Source organism: Heterodontus francisci, chromosome 24, assembly GCF_036365525.1.
Source record: "Heterodontus francisci isolate sHetFra1 chromosome 24, sHetFra1.hap1, whole genome shotgun sequence".
Taxonomy (NCBI): Eukaryota; Metazoa; Chordata; class Chondrichthyes; order Heterodontiformes; family Heterodontidae; genus Heterodontus; species Heterodontus francisci.
The window spans coordinates 73855856-73881527 of NC_090394.1; the positions used below are offsets into that span (position 1 = coordinate 73855856).

The 25672-nt window shown below is 40.6% G+C and overlaps 1 protein-coding gene across 3 annotated transcripts in view; it reads right to left on the reverse strand.

Moving 5' to 3' along the window:
* Positions 1-25672, reverse strand: part of lmtk2 (lemur tyrosine kinase 2) — a 143242-nt gene that overhangs the window by 42972 nt on the left and 74598 nt on the right. For all 3 annotated transcript variants that reach the window (XR_010977419.1, XM_068056580.1, XM_068056581.1), the window contains 2 exons: positions 25190-25277; positions 4112-4242 (listed from right to left, as the gene is read on the reverse strand). Coding sequence is in view for 2 of the 3 variants with exons in the window: in XM_068056580.1 (XP_067912681.1) it covers positions 4112-4242; positions 25190-25277 (219 nt within the window). In the remaining variant the exon portion in view is untranslated. The remainder of the gene's footprint in view (positions 1-4111; positions 4243-25189; positions 25278-25672) is intronic.

Sequence of the window (25672 nt, forward strand, 5' to 3'; positions counted from 1 at the left end):
ACTGGTGATAGTTGAGCCTAGGTAGGTGAACTCTTGAACCACTTCCAGAGCGTGGTCGCCTATATTGATGGATGGAGCATTTCTGACGTCCTGTCCCATGATGTTCGTTTTCTTGAGGCTGATGGTTAGGCCAAATTCGTCGCAGGCAGCCGCAAACCTGTCGATGAGACTCTGCAGGCACTCTTCAGTGTGAGATGTTAAAGCAGCATCATCAGCAAAGAGGAGTTCCCTGATGAGGACTTTCCGTACTTTGGACTTCGCTCTTAGACGGGCAATGTTGAACAACCTGCCCCCTGATCTTGTGTGGAGGAAAATTCCTTCTTCAGAGGACTTGAATGCATGTGAGAGCAGCAGGGAGAAGAAAATCCCAAAAAGTGTGGGTGCGAGAACACAGCCCTGTTTCGCGCCACTCAGGATAGGAAAGGGCTCTGATGAGGAGCCACCATGTTGAATTGTGCCTTTCATATTGTCATGGAATGAGGTGATGATACTTAGTAGCTTTGGTGGACATCCAATCTTTTCTAGTAGTCTGAAGAGACCACGTCTGCACATTATGTCTGCACATTAAAGCCGTAGCATTTTAACCACAGCACTGTGTGACTCACATATAGCATAATCATGAAATGATTCTCTTCATACCCATTGTGCTTATGCATTACATTCATGACAGGCTGACTTAATTGGTAGCAGTATCACACACTGGCCAGAACATCACAGGTTCAAGACTTACTCCAGGATTCAAGCATAATAACCTGACCTGACACGCCAGTGCTGCATTGTTGAAGGCTTTACATTGCACTTGTCAGACCCCACTTGGTGAAAGTGATACAGTTGAGACATTAAACCAAGGCATCATCTGCTTGTTCCCATGGTTTAAGTGCAAGCTTAAGATCCCATGACTCTATTCAAAAAGGAAACAGGATATACTATACACTTGAAAAGGAAAACATTGCAGGACTATGGGGAAGGAGTAGGGAATGAGGGCCAGCAGAGGCACAATGGCCAAATGGCCTTTTATACTGTACAATTCTCCTAATGTCAGCTCAACATTCCTCCCTCAACTACCACCACCAAACACAGATTAACTAATCACATATCTCAATATTGCTTGTTTGCAAATTGGCTGCCATGTTTGCCAACACAATAGTCACTGCATTTCAAAGTGATTCGCGTAAAGTACTTTGGGAATTTTGAGAGATATGATAAAGTGCTTTATAAATGCAAGCTCTTCCTTCTATCCTTCCTTCTTTGCTAATGCAGGATGGCTGGTCAAGCTTTAAAATCATGAGGGGTCTAGACAGAATAAAGAGAAACAGTTCCCATTGGCGGAAGGGTCGAGAACCAGAGGACACAGATTTAAAGTGATTGGCAAAAGAATCAAAGGCGACATGAAGAAAAACTGTTTTATGCAGCGAGTGGTTAGGATCTGGAATGCACTGCCTGAGGGGGCGGTGGAGGCAGATTCAATCATGAATTTGAAAATAAAATTGGATACGCGCCTGAAGGGAAAAATGCAGGGCTAAGGGCAGCTAAACTGCTCTTGCAAAGAGCTGGCACAAGCTTGAAGGGCTGAATAGCCTCCTTCTGTGCTATGTCTATTCTATGATACAATGTGGATCTGTAACGAACTAAATGAGTAATAGTGGGCTGTAGACCTGTACCTATTAGGAATGGAATTCAGATCCAAAATAATTTCCTTTAGCATTACAGACTGTAGAGAGGGGACTTCAATCCCGGCAGCCTTGGTTGGGAACTCGTCCCAGAGAGAGGAGGAGAGTGGGTTCCAACTTGCACCACTGTCCAGCCACCAAACTGCCACTGCTTGCTCAAAAGGTTGACATTTAGATAAAATTACTGCATTAAAATAGATTGCGCAATTATCTTATAAACAAACCTTGATGTCAAACAAATGCCATGTGTATGTACAGTTCCATAAATATGCTGAATAGGTGCTTACATAATACAGAATTTGTATCTGCAAATGTAACACTTAGCAATCTACACATGAATAGAAAATACACATTTAGGCCTTAAATTACAGCAAAACTCAACCAAGTGCACCATGAGACTAAGAAATGGGTATCATTCTAATCAAGAACAACCACCATTTTCTACATCTCCTGCATCATTTGGAATAAATCACATATCATTGCAATCTTAAAAGCAGTTGGTCAGTGTAAGGGGGCAGAGCAAAAGCTTTAGCTGCTTTGATTCACCACCAGCAACAAAATCACTGATGCTGGAGCTTTTCCACATACTCAGACAGCAGCAGGATATTGTTGCCAGAAATGAACACTTGCTATGGCAACCCAGTAGGTCCAACATCCAGGAGTACTAGCGGCTTTCCACTGCAGGTTTCAGGAGCAGATGGCAAAGTAATCAACACTCTGACAAGTGGGTGGATGGGGGGAGTAATTGGCTGTGCACTCGGGGAGAGGGCTGGAAAGTTACAGCACGAATCATTAAAACCTGGTACGCATCTGAAAGACTGGAAAATTTTACTTGCTAAAATAAATGAACATATCTTTCACCAAAGGCTAATTCACGCATAATTTAAGCTCCAATAGAGATGGTTTACCAAAGGTTTTCAAAAATGTAAAAACAATCTTTGGAAAAAGAAGCTGCAATAGGGTCATCATTGACTGTACAATATATAAAACTGCACCAACTGGTAATGGCAGTGCAATCAGCTTTGGAGAGATCAATGCAAATGTGAAAATTCTGCTTTAGTGTGCCCGAATAACCCATTGCATTAAACTGAGAGATCATATTTTGGCAGTAGTGACCAGAGAGACAGAACATGTATGAGAGTTGTGTAATTTAATAGGCTATGTTGTATTCCAATTATGTTGAATAGATGAGGTTAGCCGAGAAGCAAATACTTTAGGTCCAGGCTGTAACATTTGTCAAGCTAAGTTTTGGCAGACAAGGATTTACTACAGTTTTCAAAAAAATTGTAGTTCGTACCTCTTGCCCTTGTTTAGTACCACTGACAGATCAAAACCTAAGGTGACTACATAACAGCCACAAAAAGTACAGTATTAAACCATCACTATTAAATACAAAGCCTCTTAGTGTGCTCTTTAAGTGACTAGTTATCCATGCAGTAGAAAAAGCAAACTCTCAAAATCAGAGTACATTTTTCAGTGTACAGTTTTCTTGGGTAGAATATTTCTGTTTGTTTCCAAATCAAATTACAGATAGAGGCTAAACTATAGTGCAACCGTTTGTTTGCATGCGTGCACATCTATGCACCAGGTATTCTGAACAAGGACTTTAAACAAACCACCTTCATTTTCACAAATTTTGTCCCTTACCTTCCCAAAAAAAAAAGAAATTACAAGAACTTTTGGCCTAAGTAAGATCACCAAAGAAGGGTGTATCCACAAGCCAGTTAATAACTTGACCTGTCACCCAAGAGCTACACAAGAGCCTCCAAATGCATCATTAAGCTGGTATGCAAACTGATAATTATTAAATTGCGATCCCCTCTTAGTGCATTATCGACACACACAGATTGAAATCAATTAACAAATTCCTCAACTTGACTTTTTTTTATTAAGTGGAAAAGAACTTGGATATCAAAATAGAAACAAGAAATGCTGGAATCACTCAGCAGGTCTGGCAGCATCTGTGGAAAGAGAAGCAGAGTTAACGTTTCGGGTCAGTGACCCTTCATCGGAACTGTTCCAGTTGCGATGAAGGGTCACTGACCCGAAACGTTAACTCTGCTTCTCTTTCCACAGATGCTGCCAGACCTGCTGAGTGATTCCAGCATTTCTTGTTTCTATTTCAGATTACCAGCATCCGCAGTATTTTGCTTTTATTTTGCATTGACTTGAAGATGAACCTAGACAGCACAAGATATCGGGCTGAGTGGCCTGTTGCCTTTCCCACCATGCTTTCTGATAAATTCCAAGCAAGACCCGCTTCCGTTTTCTGTTTGATAATTCTTAAATTATCAGCTACCCGATTCTTTCACGTGAAAATGGTTCCCGAAACATTATCTCAGTGTGCTTTTTATAAACAAAGAAGGAGAAAGGGATGTCATTACTTTGAGGAATCATCTCAAAAGAACGCTGCACTGCAGAGTTTAATTAGAAAAATATACCTGTGCACAAAACTGTGCTTATGCAGGTGAGCGAGACCAGCAGCAATCTCACAGGCCATCCTCTGTAACAGCTCTGAACCATGGGGACTTTGTTCCTGCTGTTGACTGCGCAGGTAGCCTTTTATGTCACCCTGTGAACGCAAGGAATAAAATAGCATTAATTGTCCATATTGCTTGATCTACCTACTGTTAACAGTACCTGCAAAGCTCAACACCTGCCCAAACTGCAAACCAATGTCACTCTAAGTGATAAGCAGATTGGCATATACTATATTTACTGAAATCATGCTGCGAATTAAAAGCTTGCATTCAAGAAAAAAAAATCACTAAGTTTAATGAATGGACCCAAAATACTACATGCCAGACAAAACAGCAAGATAATGGGAGCAAACAGATGCACCATGGTGTAAGGTGGCTATGGAAAGGTGCGATCACAGAATGGAGTAACCATTCTGTCGACTGGAGTGTTTTCATTTTGAACTTCATGTGATTAAGACAAACATTACCAATCTATCATTTGAGATATATTCCAGAAATGCAAAATCACCTTTCAGTATTCACCACTGTAGGTAACTGCTCCAATTGGAAGACAACACCCAACGGAAAGTAAATACATCTCTTATTAAAGTCTTGCACCTAGCTCACACTTCCCCGTTTGTCAGTTTCTTATGTTGCAGCATAACGCCTGGGTATTGTTTTTAACTAAGGTATATATACTTGCCATCATACTTATCTTCCAGCACCAGGTGACACTGCTGTACATCAAGATCTGTTTTCCAGGTGGTGCTACAGCTCTAAGTTTTGTTTTTAAATGTATTGCTTCCACCTGCATGGGCTTCAGGCTGCTCTCCTCCACAGCTTCTTCTTCCTATCCCCCAGGCCTCTTGTTTTTCTTCCCTCCCTGTTGTGATACTTGCCTGCCCTGTTGCCACCCTTGCCTTGTTATCTCTCTCGCTCCCTTCCTGGATTGCCAATTTTCCAACTGAGCACTAAGAAATTAGCAATTTGCTTTTAAAGCATTTATAGATGCTAGTAATAGAGGGAAGGTGGTTAGGAGGATACAGCTGCTGGGGTGGGGGAGGGGGGGGGGGGGGGAGGAGAGGTTAGGGACAATTGGCATCATCCTATGCCCAAGGCTCTACCCATGATACTCTGAAATCAGCAATGAAGAGACTGTTTAGAGAAGAGCTCTCCAATTTGCCTGTACTAGGCAAGGAAGATGATTGGAGAAAGGTCTAGTGCCCAATTAGACACGTCTCACATGGTGCAGCTGAAATTGGTAAAGTTGTGTCAAATATCCAGGGCACAAGCATACTTCTTATCACACATGAAGCATTCCACTGGGACCTCAGATTAATACAACTGTCCCACACTGCAATAAGACAGGAAGTAAAAAAAGGAAGGGAAAGTAAAGAACTTGTATTTAGATAGTAACTTTCATTGTTAATTGTGTAAATTAGTATTTAATTGGATTCAGAGGGTGAGCATTAACTTGTGCTCCTGTAAATAGGAGCAGACTGAAACTGTGGTTGATGGATTTGGAGGTGCAGGTTTGTAATATGTGTCTCTGCAAATAAAAGCTTGTTTTATTGTGTAAGTGTGTAAAGATTAGGCTCCAGTTCTATCCATCACCACCTGGTGATCCAGAGTAGAACAATAACCTCAGGATGTTCCAAAGTACTACACAGCCAATGAAGTACTTTTTGAAGTGTGGTCACTGTTGGAATGTAGGCAATAATACTACAGTTTTATTGATCATATTTGCTGTAGCTCATAAGATAATATCCTATCTGTAATATCGTAAAATTGAAAAAGCAAAATGTTCTCAAACCAAACTGCCACCCTAAACCAAGCTTTGCAAAGTGCTCATATCTTACTAATTAAGATTTTGTATCATATGATGTAATATGTGCCTGTCCATTAGAGATTGGAGATCACAGCTTCTTGTCACATCCCAAGTTACAAAACGCCAAGCACGTTTCATAGCTCAAAATGGGCTTTAGAGTTTAAAATCAGATTTAATTTCTGTAACTTGTGAACAAACTGAGTAAATTGATAAACCCACATGACCAATAGGTGGCAGTGTCAGGTAACTAGCGCTAAATGGGGTAATTTTTTACCCATTGGGACACGAAATTTCTTGAGGTGGAAGGAGTTAAACCACTGTGCGAGAAATGTAGAAGAAAACTGAATACTAAATCAATGAATCTAACGGGTGTACTGGTGACATAGAATAAAATAAAATGAGCTCCAAATCAACAATTCATAATCTGTACATATCTGCTGGTGGATACATTTGTGTAATAGAATACATCTGTGACAAAACAGTCTGCTCCTTTCCATTAGATACTGATTTGTTCCTTAACGGCTGGTTGATAGGAAAACTAAATGCAAAGAGTGAGCAGCATCCACTGCAAGCTAACAGCTGAATAACACAGGGCAATAACTGTATTGTTTTATCAGCCATTCTTGTGGTGTTTAACCAAAGCCGCTTAAAAGTCTTAACACCTCATTAACTACAGATCAAAGGAAGTTTTAAAAAGTTAAGGATCACCGGTCTGTCAATTTTAGCCTGCAACAATAGTATCCTTGTTTGCAAAACCCTTCATGGCCTCACCGCTTCCCATCTCTAACCTCCTCCAGCCCTACAACCCTCTGAGATGTGTGCGCTCCTCCATTTCTGGCCCCTTCCGCATCCCTGATTTTCATCACTCCGCCACTGACAGCTGTGCCTTCAGATGGAGTTTAAATCTGTCTGATTCAAGTTCTTTATGGATGAACAGACTGATAAAACCATATGTGACCAATAGGTGGCAGCATCCAGTGACCAGTTTATTTGTTATACAAATGCAAGTCTTATTTTGGTTATACAGGCACGTGCGATGTTCCCCCTAAGCTGCGCGGGTGTGCAGCTGTGAAGTAATCTGGAACAAACAAACCACACAATCAAAACTACCTTTAAGATGCACGCATACACAGTCATACTGTAATCTTAAAGGGATCACACAGTGTAACAAATAGGCCACAAACAACAAAGAAAAATTAGAGGGGACATGGGGACATGTATTAAGAAATTTCTGCTAGTGTGCTGGATGTTCAGTACCCCAAACTTATTAAAAGTGCAGTAAGTCAAATCATTTTTTAAAATGAGAATGCAAACAGATCACATTCCTGAACTTGAGAGTAAACTTTCCACTTTTCACATATGTAGTTCATATCAGATGATATCTACTCAACAGCTGAGTTAGTTTGATGATTCCATTAGTCTGAACTACACTCAACCTGTGCTGATAAATGGTAATTAAATCACATTTCCACAATGACTGATGTGGCAGCACTGAAAAGCAAGCACTTTTTAAGTCTTTCATTCCTTGATTCCAATTTCCTCAAGTCAGCTGTAGGTAAGAGGCAACATCTATACATAAACATATAAACACACACAGGCTTACATTTAAAAAATAAAGTATCCTGACAGATGTCTGTTTTTACACCTCTAAAGCTTATTATTTTATACTTCTAAAGTACTTCATTGGCTGTAAATCCTTTGGAACTTCCTGAGGCCATGAAAGGCGCTAAAGAATTGCAAGTTTGTTCTTATTTCTTTCTATACTTGTACATTACATTACAAAAACAAAATATTCAAACTATTACCAATTCTCAGCTGAGACACTTTCCAAAGCTTACTAAATGTGTAATAAAAACAAAGTGCTGGAAATACTCAGCAGGCCAGGCAGCATCTGTGGAGAGAAGCAGAGTTAAAGTTTCAGGTCTGTGACCTTTCATCAGAACCAAATGTGTATTACTAAATGTGTACTGTGTGTATCTGATAATATTTTACAAGAATTTAGAATGATTTAACACCATCACCACCAATAATGTGACTGCAATTTGAATGGGAAGACCAATAGCGGTGAGAAGCAATAAGGACCCATTATAAAGCCAGTGTTAGAACGAAGTTAAATGTTTAAAACATGCTGTCAGTTTCAATGTAATTAAGACGGTAAATAAAGTTTTGAATGTCTTGAAATCAATGAATGTTTCAGCACTGCAGCTCCCACATTAGATTTCCAGTGCTCATTATATGGTAAGTAGGCAACCAAAAGCCTGGCTTCCTAACTGGCTGCCACTCATTAGGTCCCTGACTCAAAATCCATCATCCCGACAAAATGTACTCTCACAATACTGTTGCTCTATTCGGTAGGATTTCTTTTGAAAAGAACAATGCTCCAAGTAGCATTCTATGACTCGCTCAAGAGTATTAAGAATAGTCAATTAAAAACACCATCGCCTTTTAATAAGCAACCAGATTTAACTGTAAAACTTACAAATTAAACAAAGGTGCCCAGAAATCACTGATGGGCTCGGTTTTTTTGGTGTTCGTCAAGGCAATGACTGGGAGTGCCTGGTGCAGAGAGAATTATATCCCCTGGTTTACATATGCCACCCAGTAAAATTATATCTTGGCTTATCTTTTGAAATTATCACTATAAATTATAAATCATTGTTACCAAAACTTTCCTATTTTCGGACAGTAAATCAGCCTGTGCCAACATCAACCCTTTAACTAAAAATAGCTTGAAACATTTTGTGTTCCACCTAGAATAGCTCAGTTATACTATTAGCAGTTTCAATTTTGCAAGGATTTGTGCAAAATCATAATGGATCAGGAAAGCAACAGAAACTTAAATACTGGAATTACATCGAAAAGTTTTGGATAATAATTGAGTGAAGGGAGAAAGACAAACAGGAGCCGACTACTAATTGTTTCGCATCCAAGGCCGCAGAAATTAATCCCAATGCCAAAAGTGACACAATGGCAATGCAACGGACTCCTGGTTTTTTTTGGGGGGGGGGGGGGGGTGAAAGATTTTGATTGCCAACTCAAGTGACCTTAGCGGGTGGGAAAGAGCACAATTGAGGCCAGGTAGCTCTCTGGGTAGGGTACAGATTCACCACACTATTACATGACAGGCAGCCAACAGTAGCAGTGGTTTCAGCATACTGCTTTCCATCCGGCACCTCGGGTGACAAGAAGTCGTGGGCCAGAGAGCAACAAGAAAGAATGGATGAAGACTGCAGCTGCTGAGTTGTGCTAGCAAGAAACTAATTGAAAAAAGGGTGCAGCATTCCCCAATGAGTTCATAATGTATAATCTTATTAAGCCCACCCTTAACATAGATTTTAATATACGTTGCTTGTGTCTGAAGAACAATTTTAAGACTCCCATTGTTTTTGGAGAAGATTATAAGTGGAATGACTGACTCAAACTGGACAAACATTTTTTTTTAAACTACAACCACTACCTACAGGGACTAAAATAGGAAGTGGAAATCAGATGATGCCTCAATTAAAAGCCTGAAATTAAAAAGCTTAGAATGACATTGCAACATATTACATATATACACATATACACACACACATATAAATACACATATATACTGCTGCTCTCACACTCGTTCAAGTCTTCAGAAGAAGGAATTTTCCTCCACACAAGATCAGGGGGCAGGTTGTTCAACCTTGCCCGTCTAAGAGCGAAGACCAAAGGACGGAAAGTCCTCATCAGGGAACTCCTCTTTGCTGACGATGCTGCTTTAACATCTCACACTGAAGAGTGTCTGCAGAGTCTCATCGACAGGTTTGTGGCTGCCTGCAACGAATTTGGCCTAACCATCAGCCTCAAGAAAACGAATATCATGGGACAGGACGTCAGAAATGCTCCATCCATCAATATTGGCGACCACGCTCTGGAAGTGGTTCAAGAGTTCACCTACCTAGACTCAACTATCACCAGTAACCTGTCTCTAGATGCAGAAATCAACAAGCGCATGGGAAAGGCTTCCACTGCTATGTCCAGACTGGCCAAGAGAGTGTGGGAAAATGGCGCACTGACAAGGAACACAAAAGTCCGAGTGTATCAAGCCTGTGTCCTCCGTACCTTGCTCTATGGCAGCGAGGCCTGGACAACGTATGTCAGCCAAGAGCAACATCTCAATTCATTCCATCTTCGCTGCCTCCGGAGAATACTTGGCATCAGGTGGCAGGACCGTATCTCCAACACAGAAGTCCTTGAGGCGGCCAACATCCCCAGCTTACACACACCACTGAGTCAGCGGCGCTTGAGATGACTTGGCCATGTGAGCCGCATGGAAGATGGCAGGATCCCCAAAGACACATTGTACAGCGAGCTCGCCACTGGTATCAGACCCACCGGCTGTCCATGTCTCCACTTTAAAGACGTCTGCAAACGCGACATGAAGTCCTGTGACATTGATCACAAGTCGTGGGAGTCAGTTGCCAGCGATCGCCAGAACTGGCGGGCAGCCATAAAGGCGGGGCTAAAGTGTGGCGAGTCGAAAAGACTTAGCAGTTGGCAGGAAAAAAGACAGAAGCGCAAGGGGAGAGCCAACTGTGTAACAGCCCCGACAAACACATTTTTCTGCAGCATCTGTGGAACAGCCTGTCACTTTAGAATTGGCCTTTATAGCCACTCCAGGCGCTGCTCCACACAACACTGACCACCTCCAGGCGCTTACCCATTGTCTCTCGAGATAAGGAGGCCAAAGAAAAAAAAAAATATATATATATATATATATCCATGTTGCAAATTCAGGTTGAAGTGTTAGCAAGTGTCATCCAAAACTGATGAAAGATCCAAGTGTCTGTAAAATACATGGTTCAACATTCCAAATGATAATTAGCAGATATGTAATACACTTGCTGAAATACAGAGTAATCAAATTGCTTGCTACTATAGGTCAGCATCAGATGAGGGATGGCAGATGTAAATAGAATTCACAGAACAAGAGATTTTTTTTGAAAGATCATTGGTCCAATGTATAAAAACGCCAGGGAAGAAAGAAATAACAGTACACATTTCAGTGTCATTGAGGAACCTCCACCATCCAAGCCAGGCTTGTGATATGCAAGGTTACCAATAAGACAGGAGACACTATTATTATTAGTGGCTGAACAATCAAAAATAAGCTTAGTGTTTCAAAAGCTAACAAGGTACAGTGTGTCAGAATCAGCGTCTCCTGGTTAAAGCAAAAACAGGTGCTCCTGCCAAACATAAGTGAGGCACCTCCTGCCATTGTGTCTTTGTTTCAAGCCTTGGTCAACAGTCTTGTTGCCAAAATTTCGTGATAAACATGAGTAAGCTTTCCAAAAATTCTTTCGTCCAGGAGATAGAAGACTCTCGTGGAACGGAGTGCACTGATGTAAAAGGAATCTCAAATAACTTGTGTTATTTTAGGTCCGAGTAGAACAGTTTTAAATACTGGGAGAATTAGGGGCTGCGTTGTGTCTTTTTTAAAAAAGAAAATCTCATTTATTCTTGTCTGATATACTTTTATTTATAGAGTCATAACAGCATCGAGGAGGCCATTTGGCCCATCGAGTCCATGCCGACTCACTGTAGAGCTATCCAGTCAGTCCCATTTCCCCACTCTATCCCATAGCCCTGCAAGTCTATTTCCAAGTGCCTATCCAACTTGGTTTTGAAATCATTCGTCATTTCTGCTTCCACCACTCTCGAAGGCAGACTGTTCCAGGTCATTACCACTCACTGTGGAAAAAAAGTTCAACCTCACATCTCCCCTATATCTCTTGCCCAAAGCCTTAAATGTGAGAACAGCTTTTCTTTGTCTGACGCATCTAAACCTGTCATAATCTTGTACATCTCTATCAAATCTCCCCTCAACCTAGTCTGCTCACAGCTTATCCAACCTAACCTTGTAGCTAAAGTCTCTCATCCCTCGAACCATTCTGGTAAATCTATTCTGCACCTTCACATCCTTCCTAAAGTGTGCTGACCAGAACTGGACGCAATACTCTAGTTGCAGTCTAGCCAGGGCTTTATAAAGGTTCAGCATAACTTTCCTGCTTTTGCACTAAATTCCTCTATTTATGAAGTCCAAGATCCCATATGCTTTGCTTAACTACTCTCTCAATATGTCCTGGCACCTTCAAAGATTTATGCATGTAAACCCCCAGATTCCTCTGTCCCTGCACACTCTTTAGAACAGTGCCATTAAATCCATATTGCCTCTCCCTATCCCATCTGTCAAAATGCATCACCTCACACTTCTCTATTAAATTCCATCTGCCACCTGTCTGCCATTCTGCTAGCCTACATCCTGTTGCAGTCGATTGGTATCATCCTCACTGTTTGCCACACTTCCAAGTTTGGTATCAGCAAATTTTGAAATTTTACTCTATATTCCAATGTCCAAGTCACCTTGGGAACACCACTGGCTACCATCCGCCAGTCTGAAAAGCAATTTACCACAATTCGCTGTATTCTGTAAATCCAAGCTGACACTGACCCTCCTATTCCACAAGCCTCAATTTTATTAACCAGCCTTTTATGTGGTACGTTGTCAAATACTTTAAGATCCATATGGACAACATTCCCCTCATCAACCTTTGCTATTACTTCTTCAAAAATTTTTTATTAGATTCATCAAACATGATTTGCCTTTTATAAATCCGTGCTGGCTCTCCTTAATTAACTCAAACCCCTCCCAAGTGCCTGTTAATTCTTTCCTTGATTATTGTTTCTAAAACCTTCACCACTGATGTTAAAACTGACCAGCCTGTGGTTACTAGGAATGTCCTTACACCCTTTCCTGAACAAGGGTGCCAGATTTACTACTTTCAAATAGTCTGACACCTCTCCCATATCTAGGGAAGTTTAGAAGATTACAGCAAGCCCTTCTACTGTCTCCACTCCCACTGCTCTTCGCAACCTGGGATTCAAGCCATCCGGACTAGGTGACGTATCCATTCTAAGCATAGTCAACTTTTCCAATACATCCTGCCTTTCAATTTTTCACCCCATCCATAACCTGCATCACTTCCTTTCTACTAATATTTTGTCAGCATCCTCTTCCTTAGTACTCAGTAAGTATTCTACCCCTGCCCTGCACCTCTAAGCATATATCACCCTCTTTGCCAATAGGACCTACACCATCTCCTGCTACCTGCTTACTATTTACATACCGTTGAAGATTTTTGGGTTCCCTTTTATGTTAACTGACATTCCATTCTCAGCCAGTCTTATTTTTCTCTTCACTTCCACTCTCAACTTATTGTCTTCTTGGCCAGGTTCTTACTTGAAGAATTCACCTGACACATCACACACACTCTTTCTTTTGTTTCACCATATTCTGTATCTCCCTCATCATCCGAAGGAACCCTGGCTTTGGTTCCCCTACCTTTTGCTCTTGTTGGAATGTACCTAACTTGTAACTGAAACATCTCCTCCTTAAAGATGATCCATTGTTTCATTACAGTTTTTCCTGTCAGTCTTTGGTTCCATTTTGTCTTGGCTAAATCCTTTCTCATCCCACTGACGTTGGCCACCTTCCAATTTAGAAGTTCTACTTTAAATTGTTTCCTACTCTTCTCCATTACTCATCCAAACCTTATGATATGATCACCCTTACCTAAATGTTCCCACACAGACACTTGGTCCACTTGGCCCATCTCATTACCCAGGACCAGATCCAGCAATGCCTCCATCAGACTTGGACTGAGAACATACTCATCAAGGAAATTCTCCTGAACACATTTCAGAAATTCCCCCCCCCCTCCTGATCATTTACTCTATCATCCCAATCGATAATTGGGTAATTCAAGTCCCCCAAAATCACCATTCTATAGTTCTTACACATCTGAGATTTCCCTGCAGATTTGCTCCTCTATAGCATCTCTCACTATTTAGAGGCCTATAAAATACCCCAATAGTGTGATCATACCCGGTCTTGCTTCTCAACTCTAACCAAATGCATTCTTTGCCCCTTCAAGGGGATCCTCTCTTTCCAACATTACAATGTCTTCCCTAATCAGTACTGCCATCCTACCTCCCTTTTCTCCTTCCCTATCTTTTCTGAGGATGATACAAGCAATATCATTGACCTAAATGGCACCGATAGTTCTAAATTGTAGGTCAAAAAGACAACAGCACAAGCCCAAAATTCTATTCATTACACAAGTTTCCTTTCAACCATTATAAAGTTCAAATGAATATTGCATGTGAGATTGTTTAACGGTTATTCACTTATGAAGGAGATCTGTATAATTCATTTGTGGTCTCCTTCGCTATTAAGCTACAGTCTCTTTCACTTGTGGAATAAAAATGCTTTTCAACAGTATTCTTACAGAATATTCTTCATGAACATTCTTTTCTGTTTCTCATGGAAACTATCTGTGGTCAGACTCAGCTCCAGGCTCTAAAGCTGTTGCTCCGCAAGCATAAACAGGGACTTGATACATAAATTCAAGCATATACATACACAGTCTGAACTTTCACTGATAGCATTGAGGATTTAGATAACAATTGGAAGTAGATTGTAACACTTCAGGGAATGATCAAGTGCCAAAGGAGGCTTATTGTGGAATACACTTTGTGAAAAACAAATCAGGAGGACATCGTCTGACCTTTTGATTACAGCTGGTGAGTATTTGATGTGGAAAAAGAAATGAACAATTCAAAATGCAATACATTCTCTATCTGAACCAGTCAATATGGGTAATTTTAGTCGGGTCAAGAAGAAAATATGACTGCTTTGTGTGGCATTCCAGAATCCAATCCTGAAGATGGACCTTCTAGAGATTAGATCTGGAACGTAGTTCTATTCCAGGGGACGCAGTAGCCATGACAGCAATTCACACCCCTCATGCAACCTGGCGACTGCATACATGGTTACAGAATTACTTTTGAAGTGTAATTTGTTGTGATGCATTGTTGTTATGCATCACAGCAAGGACCCACAAACAGCAATATGGTAGATGTCCAGTCTGTTTTGGTTGTGTTAGTTATGGAATAAATATTGGTCAGGACACTGGGGTAACTTCCTCAATCATTTTCAAACAGTACCAAGGATTTTTGACGCTCACTTGAGCAGGCAGATGGGTTTCAATTTAATGCTGTATCTGACAAGATGACTGCTCCGACAATACAAATTTTTTCCTCCTTTACTTGTGCCACTGGTGTACAAGAAATGGGTACTTTTATTCATTTCCGAAACAAATTTATAAGATGCCAACCCTAACCATCCAGAACCATATAGAACCTTTGCCAATTTTTGTCATTCATATAGTTTTAATGAATGTAAAACAATGTTTTGATAATGAAAGGGTAGAAGCAACTAATAACTGTGCAGTTTTCCCTAGATGACAGCAAATGGCTGCTTATCTTTCCCACTAAAATAAGACAGCCTGTCACTCAGCAGCAAAACAGCAACTGGTGTACTGTAGTACACACCAAATGGGAAGACTTACACATTTGAACAAAATGCACTGAGTCAGGAGGTTCCTCTTACAGAAGTGCTCATTAACAGCTCAGAGTCAATCACTTATCCATCCTCTTGCCAAAAATGTCATACATACCAGAAAGCCTGCAGTGATCTATGCTCATAATATGCCATTTCTCAGTTATATTTTCTGCTGCTGCTCTCTTTCAAACTTACTCAGGAGATAATTTAAACAGCTTTAACTTTTTACTTGCCTTGTACTGAAGGACTGTTACTATTTTCTCAAAAACTATATCCTGTCAAAAAATAGTCAGCCATAAATCTTGTCAACACCTCAAAGCATTTATTTCACGCTTTTGATTCTGCAACCAAGAGCAATTCAGCATCACTGAAGTGAGCATGCATGCAGTACTTTGTCCTCCTTTAAGTTATGCTGATATATATATATATGTATGTGTGTGTGTTAGTTTAACTAATTACAATGGATGATAACTTACAGGTGGAAAATGGTTAATAAGTGCTAATCATAGAATCATACAACAGAGGAGACCCTTCAACCCATCATGCCTATGCTAGCTCTCTTACAAGAGCTATCCAATTAGTCCCACTCCCCTGCTCTTTGCCCATAACTCTGCAATTTTTTTTTTTAAAAACATAAGTATATATCCAATTCCTGGTTGAAAATTGCTATTGAATCCGCTTCCAACCACCCACCCCCCCTCCCGTCAGATTCCAGATCATAACTCACTGTTAAAGAAAAATTCTCATCTCTCCTTGGCTTATTATATAAAATTTTATGCTAACAAAGTTAGGATAAGCTAAATACAGCCAATAAGCGAGATCAACATTTTGATTTTAGGTGAATCCTACTTAAACCAATATATTGATTACACAATTCTGTTAGTACTAAAATACAATAGTCAATTGTGAAATTTTAATTGATAGCACACACAGATTTTTCTCAAAGTACATTTACATCAAGACACAATAGATGGGCTTTCAAAGTTACTGTTTTCCAACATTTTATGAACTATAAGAAAACCTTTAACTTAAACATTTTTGAATATTTGTGTGGCATACCCTATGCAGACTTAGAATATTCATGCAAGCTTTTCATTGTCTGTTGTGCAAATTAATTTTAATTGGATTTAATTAATTGGGATTCATTCTTTTTACACAAGAACTATTACATGATACAGAAAGCTTCTTGATACGTCTGGTAATTTATCATTTGGCAATGTCACATTTCAGGATTTCTAACCATGTCACCACAGGCATATTAACAATGCTATGACTGAGTTGAACTGAACTCATAAGGGCTCAAATTCAAAATACTGCAGGGCTTGGAGATGTAGAATAGGCTTCAGTTGGGATTCCTGACCCAGCATGCTTCAGCCAATTAAAATTAATTTGGACATTTCAGAGATCATTCACACCTATTCTGATTTAGATGAGCAGTTTCATTTAAGCTCAGTAGCTTGATAATTCTGACCTCTGGAAGCAGTGTAACAAAAAGCAGACAGAAAAATAACACGATCTGGGTCAATCTGCTCTGACAAAGGCGATGAGAAGACATGTATTGACCTGAACTGGTAATTAAGATGCACATTTTCCCAGCTGGCAGCTGACACCAAGGAAATAAAAACAGAAATGGCTGAAGAGCATAGAGGTAAGGTGATTGGCAAAAGAACTGGATGGGAGATGATTTTTTTTATGCAACGAGTGGTTAAGATTTAGAATATACTGCCTGATATGGTGGTGGATACATACTCAATTGTAGCCTTCAAAGTGAATTGGATAAATGCCTGAAGGAGGAAAAATTGCAGGGGAATGGGGAAACAACGGGGGAGACACACTATCTGGATTGCTCTTCAAAAGCCAGGACAGACTCAATAGGCCAAATGGCGTGCTTCAGTGCTGTACTGTTCTATGATTGTATAATGTTTTGATTATTCAGGATAACATAGCATGCTTTTGCTGTTTTGTGCTGTTCTGGCAAGCGTGTGGAAGAATGTTGAAGAGCCCAAAACTGTTTAGTCACGTGTATTGTGCAAAATAAACCAGCTTCTACATTTGCCATCAACAAACATAATTTTAACCTCACGTGGGGCACATGCAAATTCACAATATCCTGTTTGCGTCTCCCTTGACATACAACACTACAGCTCATGGGCTGCGCTAATGTTAAGATGATACTGAGAGGAATGGCCAATTCTTGAATGCAAGGAGCATTGGATCCACTTACTCCACTGAAATAGAGAAAGTATCCACAGTAGATCCGAATTTGGGGCACTTAAATAGTATAGTATAATGCTTGTAACTTCTTACACTGGGTCATAAAGACAGATTTCATTGTCCACAATCCTTTTATCTTTTGTACCAGGAAAGTCTAAATTTACAATGCTGCCAAAATGACAGCAAGAGTTAATTTGTGCAACTGAAAATTTCCGGCAAGTACAACTGGCAAAATATCAAGGTTCTAGTGTCAGGCACAAAAGTATTTTTGACTTAGCTTAATGGAGTCATAGTAAATTTGAGGGCCAGCTAGACAAGGTAAATATAGATCATAAGAGCCTCAAATTAAGAAAAATGGAATGCATGTCAAAATAGAAGTATACAGTGCTAAAAAGCACTACTTAGCCCTCAAAAATATTCCATATGCCTCCAAATTCTGTAAACCACCTTTGATTATAGTTACCTACAAAACTAAAACACCTTTTCAACAAGTAAAAATGTTAGCACTCAGCTTCAACAGAATTCAAAAATTTAAAATATGCTGATATTTAAGAATTGATGCCAACTCCATTTTCTTGTATGTCAAACTTTTATTTACAGCAGAATGGAAGACGGTACCCAAGGACCTTCTGTATGGTGAGGTAGCTGGGGCCAGGCAACCAGTGAGGTGCCCAAGGCTTCGCTTCAAGGATGCTTGCAAGCGTGACATGAAGTCCCTAAATGTCGACTATCGCACCTGGGAGTGACGAGCTAGCGAAAGAGGGAAATAGCGACACATCCTGTGAAGTGGTGTTCACTACCACGACAACCAGTGGCCAGAGGCACTAATGCCGAAAACAACTCAGAGCGTCACTTGGCAGCTTCACCTGCAGCATTTGTGGCAGAAACTGCCTCTCAAGGACTGGCCTTCACAGTCATCAGCAAAGGTGCACCATGAGAAGACATCCCACCTGAATGGATTGCTTGCAGCACGTCCATCATCTTTCATAGATGGAAGGATGCCAACCTATTTACAGTTTGCTCCATTTAATTTTTTATCCCCAGTGGGCTTTCAAATGATGGGTTATATTTAATAGAGAGTATAAACAGATCTGGTTGAGAACTTGACTGCAATATTGTCACACTCATTCCTACCAAGAATATAAAAGCATTTTGGTTCCACAAAGCTCGAATCCTTTACTTCAAAAAGCTGACATAAAGGAGAATATTTCAAGAATGTTCATTCCTACTTGTCCCAATCAGCACAAGTATTCCACAAAGTCTTCAGTCAATTAGTGATAACACTGTCTGTAAATCTACACGGCAGCCTTACAAACAGAAAACTTCCGCAAAGTTATGAGAAAAACTTGAAAATCTGGGAATATTTTCACTCTAATAGAGTAGATTAACGAGAGATTTATGGCACAGAAGGCGGCCAGTCGGCCCATGCCGGCTCTCCATGGAGTAGGTCAGTCAGTAATAGAGGTTTTTTAAATTAACGAAAGGTCCTAATTAGCTGAACAAGGAAAGGCTATTTCCTCTGGCTGGGGGCACTGATGTAGAGCAGTCATCATTTTATAATTGTCACAGACAGAGATTCTGCAAAATTTCTTTCCTCAAGCATGAAACACAATGTTTTTCCACTGGGAGTGGCTGAGGCAGAGACCACTACATATTTTGAGAATTGGATAAATATTGAAACACAGGGCAATGGAACTAGTTCTGGATTGCTCTAGAAGCAGCCAACTCAAATATGATGGAGCAAATGGCCTCCTTCAATGCAGTCTTCTTCAGATCTGTTGCTCAATAATGGTACCAAACCATTAAGTACTGGACTGGACAAATCTGGCCAAATCCATGCCAGAATTCATCTTCTAGAGGAATCATAAGGTGGATTTAAATGAAGACCCTTTGGCCCATCTTTGCAGAATACTGACCCTACCAATTCCAAATACAGCCTGTAGCTGTTTCATAAATAAATTCAGTGCCTCCCTTCCTGGCAACATGTACCCGCTATTGATCAGCTGATGTATAAAGTCAGAGTTCTCAACACCCGTCATAGATTTGTACTTTACAGCTCTGAATCTGTACCCTTTTTCCTGCTACCCTGGAGTACCTGAAGGTACTATTTAAGGTTTATTTTCTCTAGCCTGTAACAGATATATACCTGCCCCTCCAGTGCATTGCTTTCTTACATTCAAGAACCCCCAGAATTCTAGCTTTCAGCCATTCGTTAGCTTTTCCCTCCAGCTTTAGGGATCCATTTTGTTGCTCTCCCCGGTCCTGCTTGGATTCTGCAGCGTACAGGCAGCAATGACTTCCACAAAAATAGCACGTCTTTAGCTGTGCACGAGCCTACCAACAATTCCACACAATGCCTAAACAGAAAGAGCCACCATTCCATCAGCATACAGATTTGATATGTACAATATTACAGTGCCCATTGATGCACATTTCCCAAGGGGTTAGTATGATATTTTCATTGAGGCAATTAAAAGTGACCCAGCAATTAAAAGTGACCTAGTAAATCCTTTTCCTGTATCATTACCCCAACTCCGTTATATGCTGGAGAATCATCACTGCAATATAAAGATCCTCCCTTTTTCTTTTCAACTGGTACTTCTATAAATGACAAGCTATTTGAAACTTAAAAATGCAGTCTGTTATTTGAGTTACCTCAATATGCGTTCAAGGATTCAGAATCCTAATAAGAGGTCGTACAAATAACTGCATTCCAGACCTCAATTTTTTCTTTTTTTAAAGAAAAAAAGTTTATCTGCAGAGAACCAGATACTGAATGCCAGGACAACTAACAATCCCAATATTCTGATGGCACCATATGAACGTGTTAAGATTCTTTTTTTATTCTTTCATGGGATGTGGGCATTGCTGGCAAGGCCAGCATTTGCTGACCATCCCTAATTGCCCTCGAGAAGGTAGTAGTGAGCCGCCTTCTTGAACCTCTGTAGTTCATCTGGTGCAGGTACACCCACAGTGCTGTTAGGAAGGGAGTTCCAGGATTTTAATCAAGCGACAGTGAAAGAACAGCAACACAGTTCCAGGTCAGGTTGGTATGTGGCTTGGGGGGGAACTTGCAGGTGGTGCTGTTCCTATGCATCTGCTGCTCGTCTTTCTAGGTGGTAGAGGTTGCAGGTTTGGGAGATGATGTCGAAGGAGCCTTGGTGAGTTGCTGCAAAGCACCTTGTAGATGGTACACACTGCTACCACTGTGTGTTGGTGATGGAGGGAGTGAATGTTTAAGTTGGTGGATGGGGTGCCAATCAAGCGGGCTGTTTTGTCCCGGATTGTGTTGAACTTCTTGAGTGTTGTTCGTGCTGCACTCATCCAGGCAAGTGGAGAGTATTCCATCACACTCCTGACTTGTGCCTTGTAGATGGTGGAGAGGCTTTGGGGAGTCAGGAGGCGAGTTACGCGCCTCAGAATTCCCAGTCTGTGACCCGCTCTTGTAGCCACAGCATTTATATGGCTGGTCCAGTTCAGTTTCTGGTATTCTACACAACTGATAATCTATGTATTATTAATTGGCTCCAAATCTAGCCAGCAGATGGCATTATATGTTAACAGGAGCTGGATCAGCTCCAGTTCAAGTTGAATTAGTTAACTGCATTCACCTTTTTAAAAAGTTCAACACTGGTTAGGTATTTTACTGATATATTAAACACTACAGCATATCAGTTTATACAGCAAAGTATTAAAGAGTGCGGTGCAACAGTTGCACAAATTAACACCAACTTGTAGGGTGATCCCTTTCAAATGCACACCAGTTTGATGATCATGCTGTGAAAGAAGGAACATATTCCTCCCCACCCAATCAGTCAGCGATGTGTTTGATACATACAGAAAACAAATGCATTAGGTGTCACCAAGACAAGAAATCTCCATGCAGAATTCCTACTTGCCCTATTTATTTAGAGATACAGCACTGAAACAGGCCCTTCGGCCCACCGAGTCTGTGCCGACCATCAACCACCCATTTATACTAATCCTACACTAATCCCATATTCCTACCACATCCCCACCTTCCCTATATTCCCCTACCACCTACCTATACTAGGGGCAATTTATAATGGCCAATTTACCTATCAACCTGCAAGTCTTTGGCTGTGGGAGGAAACTGGAGCACCCGGCGAAAACCCACGCGGTCAGAGGGAGAACTTGCAAACTCCACACAGGCAGTACCCAGAATTGAACCCGGGTCACTGGAGCTGTGAGGCTGCGGTGCTAACCACTGCGCCGCTAACCACTGCGCCACCCATGAATACAATACAGCACATACACTCCTTCCTCCTCTCTACACAGAGTTTGTAAAGATTCTTCCACCCCGCAACCCCAAATGTGAGCTAGGTACTGCTGGAGTTTAATTCGTTAAACCGCACAGCTTAATAGTACAAAGTATCGATGAGCTTCCCACCATTAATTCATTTACACCATACTACTGATTAGGATATTGAATCAAAGGGTTATCTGGAGCAAAGGGGGAAGAATCCCAATGTCCAGTAACAGATTGCCCCTCCAGATTACATTCATCTCCAGGCCAACCGATCAGTCATCAACAGTGCCATGGAAACTGTGGGCCTGCCTGATTCATTACTGAATTAACCCACGCACTTGGTGGCCACCATCACCAGGTGTGTAATCTTGGACCCACTCAAATGCAAAAAGATGCTGCTTGCTCACCACATCCCACACCACCTCCGCCCAAAGAGTTATTAGTGAGCAGAAAAAAAAAGTCAGCATACTTTGTCCAAGGCAATTTATCACGCATAAACAGCAAATTGCAAACCTGTATACAATATCCATGTTTTTGTTGCACATAAACTTGCTAGTTTGGTAAATTGGCATAAATAAAAGACTAAAGTACCTGAATCATTTTTGAATTAAAAAAGTTATGATTAAATCACTTAACACCACCAACTACATCCAGTTCTGTGTCTAATGTTAAAATGCCTTGGGAGAGGTAAATAAATTTTGCTGAAGGAAGAGGTGAAAGAAGTGAAATGGAAGTCAACAGCTATCAAGGATGCTTTTGAGCAGGATGTTTGTGACAGGTACTACTTGAGAGACTCTAGCATTTTTGATGTGCAATACGCAGATGACATATCAGCTTGTTAGAATGATCTCTTTCATGCTAGCTTTCACAACCACCTGCTGGAATACTCCAATAAACTGAAAGAGTAACTGGTAATTTTTGCCTGTTTCTTTCCCCTGTTCCCTTTCAGTTTATTAACCCTTCAAAATGACATTTTGGAATTAAATCCTAAGTACATCTCTTTTCTACCTCAAAGAGGAGCAACAGGGCAAGTTAACTGATGCAATGCTGCTGTTTTTCAGTATTGTAGACTCTGTACATATATTCTGTAATTCTTTCACAACCAAAACCAAATCATATACGTTTTCTCAATGGAAACAGAAGCAGCGTGGGCTTTGCACTCATCACCTTCATGTGCAATTTGCTGCATGTATCTAATATAGATATCATTCAACACAGGGACATCTTTCTTAACTGTGAAGACCAAAACTGCATAAAATACTCCAGATGTGGTCTCACAAAAATCCTGTACAATTGTATTAAGACTTCTTTATTCCTGTACACCAATCCCTTGCAATAAAGGCCAACATGCCATTTGCCTTCCTAATTGCCTGCTGTACCTGTATGCTAACTTTCTGCGATCCTTGTACAATATAAACATTTTCAAGTTTCACACCTTTTAAACATATTCTGTTTTTCTATTCTTATAACCAAAGTGAATAGCTTCACACTTGCCTACATTATACTCCATCTGCCACCTTGTTGCCCACTCACTTAACCTGTTTATATCTCTTTGCAGCCCCTTTGTGATCGCCCCACAGCTTACCTTTCTATCTACCGCTGTATCATCAGCAAACTTAGATACATTGCTCTCTGTCTCTCCATCTAAGTCATTAATATAGATGGCGGGGCACTCCGCTATTTACTGCCTGCTAACTTGAAAGTGCCCCATTTATGCCCACTCTTTGCTTCCTGTCCATTAACCAATTCTCTATCCATGCTAATATTGTAGCCCCAACTCCATGAGCCTTTATCGTGTCTATTAACCTTTTGTGTGCCTTTTGGAAATCCAGGTATAGTACATCTACTGGATCCCTTTCATCTACCCACTCAAAAAAAAACTTAAATTTGTCAAACAGGATCGCCCTTTAGTAAAACTGGGCTGATTCCTGGGATGAAGGGTCTGTCTTATGAGGAAAGGTTGAGCAGGTTGGGCCTATACTCATTGGAGTTTAGAAGATCGAGAGGTGACCTTATTGAAACAAATAAAATTTTGAGTGGGCTTGACAGGGTAGATGCTGACAGCATGTTTCCCCTTGGAGGGAATCTAGAGCTAGGGGCACAGTTTCAAATTAAGAGGTCTCCCATTTAAGGCAGAGATGAAGAGGAATTTTTTCCCTCAGAGGGTCATTGTGATTGGAATTCTCTTCCCCATCGAGCAGTGGAGGCTGAATCATTGAATATATTTATGGCTGAGTTAAACAGATTTTTGACTGACAAGGAAGTCCAGGGTTACAGAGGGGCAGGCAGAAAAGTAGAGTTAAGGCCACAATCCAAGCAGCCATGATCTTATTGAAGGTCAGAGCAGGCTCAAGGGGACGAATGGCCTACTCCTGCTCCCATTTCTTATGTTCTTAAGTTTCTTATTTTCTGCATTAACTTCACTTGAAATTTGGCTTTAGAATTGTAAAATAATTTCAGTGAATCGCCCTGTGAATCGCATAAACACCCACAACTGCCTTCACATCACAATGCTGTCTCATTCTTCACAGTTCTGGCACCATTTGTAACGCAACATGGTTTTAATTTATTGATGGAAGATTAAAAATAGTAATGTGCGCATGGGTATAATTTCATATTAAGATTAAGAATACATTCAGAAACTGCTCAAACCTTCTCCTAGGTTACAATCACATCTGATCCTTCGACAAAATGACAACTTTCTTGCATATATTGCATACTCAACTTTTCTGTGCGAGTGTGCAAAAGCAACAAATTACAAACAATTGTTAATTAATCAGAAGAATACCAAGTATGTGCAGTTTGACAGCTTCAAAGTGTTCAATAAATGCAAGTTAATTGGGGAAATCTAAGTAGCAAAAGGAAAATCACTCTGGGGAGAAAGTACCATCAATGCAAAGTATTTCTCATAAGGTTGGTTAGGAAAAAAATACTTAATACATCTCTTCCCTATGGGAATATTTACATTGCTTCAGGTCAGAAAGCATCTGGTTGCGACTTGACATGTCAGGTCTCATTACTGGAACACATTCTTCAGGCCCCTCCTCTGACCAGCTGCTTTAAGGACAGATTGAATCAACACTCAGGAATGGGAAGGAAGCAGACACAGCCCTAAAACATGTATGAGGTGTTCAAAACCATGTAAGAGCCTGTTTTGACTGGTACTATGCTCTTTGCTGCATCGTGGCCTATTTGTTATTACCCAATACAGTAATTGAAGAACAACAATTCACTCTGTAAGTAAGGATGTAAGTGGCTGGAAACCTTGTTGTGGACAACATTTGAGAAGTTAAATGCACCAACTGGTTGTTTACTTACCAGCTGACAAAACTCAAACACCAGCAGGTAAGGAACAACATCCACACATTGTCCCAAGCAGTGAAGCACATTCGGGTGCTGCAAAACCCTGTAATTACAAATAATGATTAACACTCACATGCAAAGTGGTTTCGTGCAAAACAATTCTTGGATCTTATGCTCCATCTATCTTAGATAAGAATTTTGATCGTTTATTACATTAACAAAATTGGTCTACCATTCCAGCTGCCATCAGCACTTTTACACAACTACTGGATCACAAAACATCAAAGACACTTTGATTACAGATCAGGTTTTAAGGAAACACAGTCTGGCAGAAGTCTCTAGTGACAGAAAGATCTAAATGAAAGGGCATATGTCAACCATTTTTACTATAATTTTGATGACAAAAACTATCAAGCGCTCATTCCCTTCCATAATTAAGCTCAATCAAGAGCAATGCAAGAAAAGGCTCCATACTGAATTCAGTTGTCAAAGGCAATT